Source organism: Crocuta crocuta, unplaced genomic scaffold, assembly GCF_008692635.1.
Source record: "Crocuta crocuta isolate KB4526 unplaced genomic scaffold, BGI_CrCroc_1.0 scaffold29, whole genome shotgun sequence".
Classification (NCBI taxonomy): domain Eukaryota; kingdom Metazoa; phylum Chordata; class Mammalia; order Carnivora; family Hyaenidae; genus Crocuta; species Crocuta crocuta.
The window spans coordinates 2,829,687-2,832,948 of NW_027533280.1; the positions used below are offsets into that span (position 1 = coordinate 2,829,687).

At 39.3% G+C, this 3,262-nt stretch overlaps 1 protein-coding gene across 4 annotated transcripts in view; it reads left to right on the plus strand.

Moving 5' to 3' along the window:
* MPHOSPH9 (M-phase phosphoprotein 9) overlaps positions 1 to 2,100 on the plus strand; it is a 59,244-nt gene extending 57,144 nt beyond the window's left edge. For all 4 annotated transcript variants that reach the window (XM_077747919.1, XM_077747921.1, XM_077747920.1 and 1 more), the window contains one exon: positions 1,595 to 2,100. In XM_077747919.1, the coding sequence (XP_077604045.1) occupies positions 1,595 to 1,696 (102 nt within the window). In that variant the 3' untranslated portion in view covers positions 1,697 to 2,100. The remainder of the gene's footprint in view (positions 1 to 1,594) is intronic.
* Positions 2,101 to 3,262: the final 1,162 nt, after the last annotated feature.

Sequence of the window (3,262 nt, forward strand, 5' to 3'; positions counted from 1 at the left end):
AAAAGTGGGGGGGGGGGGGGACCAAAGCCCTGTCCCCAGGATGGAGAAAATTATATTCTCATACACGGTAGGTGGAAGTAGAAATGGTCACAGACTTTCTGGGGTACGATTTTACCTATATCCAAAGCTTCAGAATTTTGCGCTTATTTGGACCTAGCATTTTTACTTCTGGAAATGATTCCTAAGGCAATACCTCCAGATGTGTATAAAGAAATAGTTTTAAGAATATTTATTGCAGGAGCACTTGGGTGGCTCAGTTGTGGAAGTGTCTGATTTTGACTCAGGTCATGATCTCACAGTTGGTGAGTTCAACCAAAGCATTGGGCTATCTGCTGTCAGCAGCAACACAGAACCGGTTTCGGATCCTCTGACTGCCTCTCTCTCTCTGCCCACCCCCCTCAAAAAACAGACATTAAAAAAACCCAGAATATTTATTGCAGCATTATTTGTGATATCCAAAATTAGAAGCAACCTAAATTTCTACTAAACGATTCTTGGCTAAATCTAATGGAATAGTGCACATTGATTTAAAATGATACCATAGAAAGACATTTCATAACAACTTCAATTGAAAAATGTTAAGTAGAGAATTTGATTGTTTTTATTTTCTTAAAAATGATGTGCATATCTGCAGAAAAAAGGAAAGAGGAACAGTAGTTATATTTACTCATCTGTCTTCTAAATACTTTATCATGAACGTGTGATCTTTTTGTAATTAAACTTGTTAAAGAGGAATTTTTTAAGTTTTATTGCAGAGACCATTGGAGTTAATACTGAATAAAGAATCTAAAATGCTAAATATATATTCCAGGCACTATTTACTTAACAATGGTACTGCTTTTTTTAAAAATAGCAGTTGTGGGGCGCCTGGGTGACTCAGTTGTTTGAGTGTCCAACTGTTGATTTGGCTCACGTAATGATTCCAGGGTTGTGGGGTCGAGGCCCACGTCAGGCTCTGCGCTAGGCATGGAGCCTGCCTCTCTCCTTCTGCCCCTGTCCCCTGCTCATGGGCGTTCTTTCTCTCCTCTTCTCTCTCAAAACAAAGAAAGAGAGAGAGAGAAGAAAAGAAAGAAAGAAATTGTTACATTGATTCATTGTGAGATCTCTTGCTTCTTGGGCGGGGTGGGGAACTCTTCCAGCATTTTCCTTCCTTTTTAACTTAGAAATTCTCATCAGAAGAAAGTTGTTCAACGTACTTATAAGTGAGATAAGGCAGCAGTTTGATGTGTCTATTTCTTCTGGTGGAGTGTCTGAAGTACCTCCTTGGTTCTGCTTGTTCTCTTCTCAGTTCAGCAATCAGGGAATTACCTCCTTCCAGTGAACTGCTCTGCCCTTGCTGGCATTTCCACATCTTCAAAGTAGCGCCCGTAACAAGCATGTGTTAAGGTGCAGCGGTTGTTTTGAACGGTTGAAAAGTTGTTAGTTTGAAGAAATAATATAAATGAGACGATATATGTAAAAAACACAATAATTCTGTAATTTTAACGTTTATACTAGCTCTTTAGTTAAAAGAAAGGTCAATCTGGCGGTAATTATAGAACCAGTGAACTTGATGTCAAAATCTAATTAAACATTTCCTGTTATTTTCCCTTAGGAAGCCTTGGAAGATCGTTTGGAAAGGATTAATCGAGAACTGGGTTCAGTTCGAATGACATTAAAGAAATTTCATGTTTTGCGCACCTCTGCAAATCTCTGAGATTTGTAGCCATTAAATTTTGAGACATTTTTGTTTGCACTAACGTATAATTATGCACTCAGAAAAGGCAAACTATTTTGTACTGTTTATAAGCCTTCAAATAGTAGTTTTACAATCATGCTATTCTTTACACTTGCTATTTTATACTTCAAATGGCCACATATTTTCAAGATATTTTTGTTATGCTCAGGAATCTCTTGTATATTTTACTATTTAAAAAGTCTTATTTTTAAATAGTATAAGTCTCCAGTTTATATCAATAGTAAGAAAACGTAAACAGTGGAGGCAGCTTGTTTCTAAACAAATAGTGTTCTCCTTTTACAATTAACTTTGCACACTAATTTTGTATACTTGGTCTACATTGTGAATATGATTCTTTTTTTTAAAATAAATGCGTAAGAACAGCTTCCATAATGATAGATATGCTGACTGCAAAAAGCAAAAGAAAAATGCGGCATCCCTGGATTTTAGTCGTGTTGAAATTTTTAAAAAAATGGTAATGCAATTGCTGTTAGGAAAAAGGTCTTAGAGTGAATATTAGAATAGTAATAATGGAAATATGGAAATGATAGAATATTGGAAAGCTTTGAAAACTATGAATAACTCATTTTGTTTCCCTTGAACTTTATTATTTGCAAGGAAAGAAAACTGAGACCTATAATACTCTAATTCTTTAGTCACATATGTAGTACTTTTCAGAAAATGTTAAACATTTGGAGAGCTGTAGCTTTCTGCCCATCATTCTGAATCCGTGACCCACTTGCCGCAATAAATCGATGGATAAAACTTTGATGAAATAAACAGGCCTCCGCCCCACCGGGCTGTCAGAGCGGCCGTGCTTCTCAGCGCACATGGCTTCAGCTGTCAGAGTCCTCATGCAGACATTTTTAATCCCTCTCCCCTCCACCCCTGCCACAAACTACTCCCATAGTAGGTACTGTAAGAATGCCAGGTTTAGATCAGAGCAGCCTACCCTGCTAATTCATGGACAGGGAATGTGTGTAGCCGGAGCCTGGATTTTTCCTTTGGCCTTGCCGGAAGGCTCCAGCTCACTGCCTTGGCAGCGACTCTTGGCTCTCGGCGGTGGCACTTGGGTAGGAGGCTGCGCTCTGATCAGCAGCACTAGCAGGTATATGTTCTGACTGCTTATCCGGTTTGGCTGCTCAACTGCCCACTTTCGGGTGGCCAGTCAGAATCCAGTGGCCACATATTCGTGTCCTTGCTGATAAACTGATTCATTCTAAACTTCCCTAATGATTCCCATTAACAATGCTCAGGTTTTAAATTTTGGTGTTCTTTTGAGTCTTTTCTTCTTATGTAACCTCTTAACAGCTTATAGATATTATAGTCATGAGCTGAGCCAACCATTACTCCACTAGGATACACATTTGCCTTTGAGCAGGGGTATCAAACTGCCTTTGAGCACCCTTCACCAAAGCTTACCTGGCTGATTTCCAGGCCTGATGCCCCAGCCGAGCACTCTTCTCAGCTTGGAGGGCATCTCTGCAGAGAGGGAGATGGGNGTGAATTTTAATCAAGCTCCAGTGCAGCTGTGTCAAAATCTAG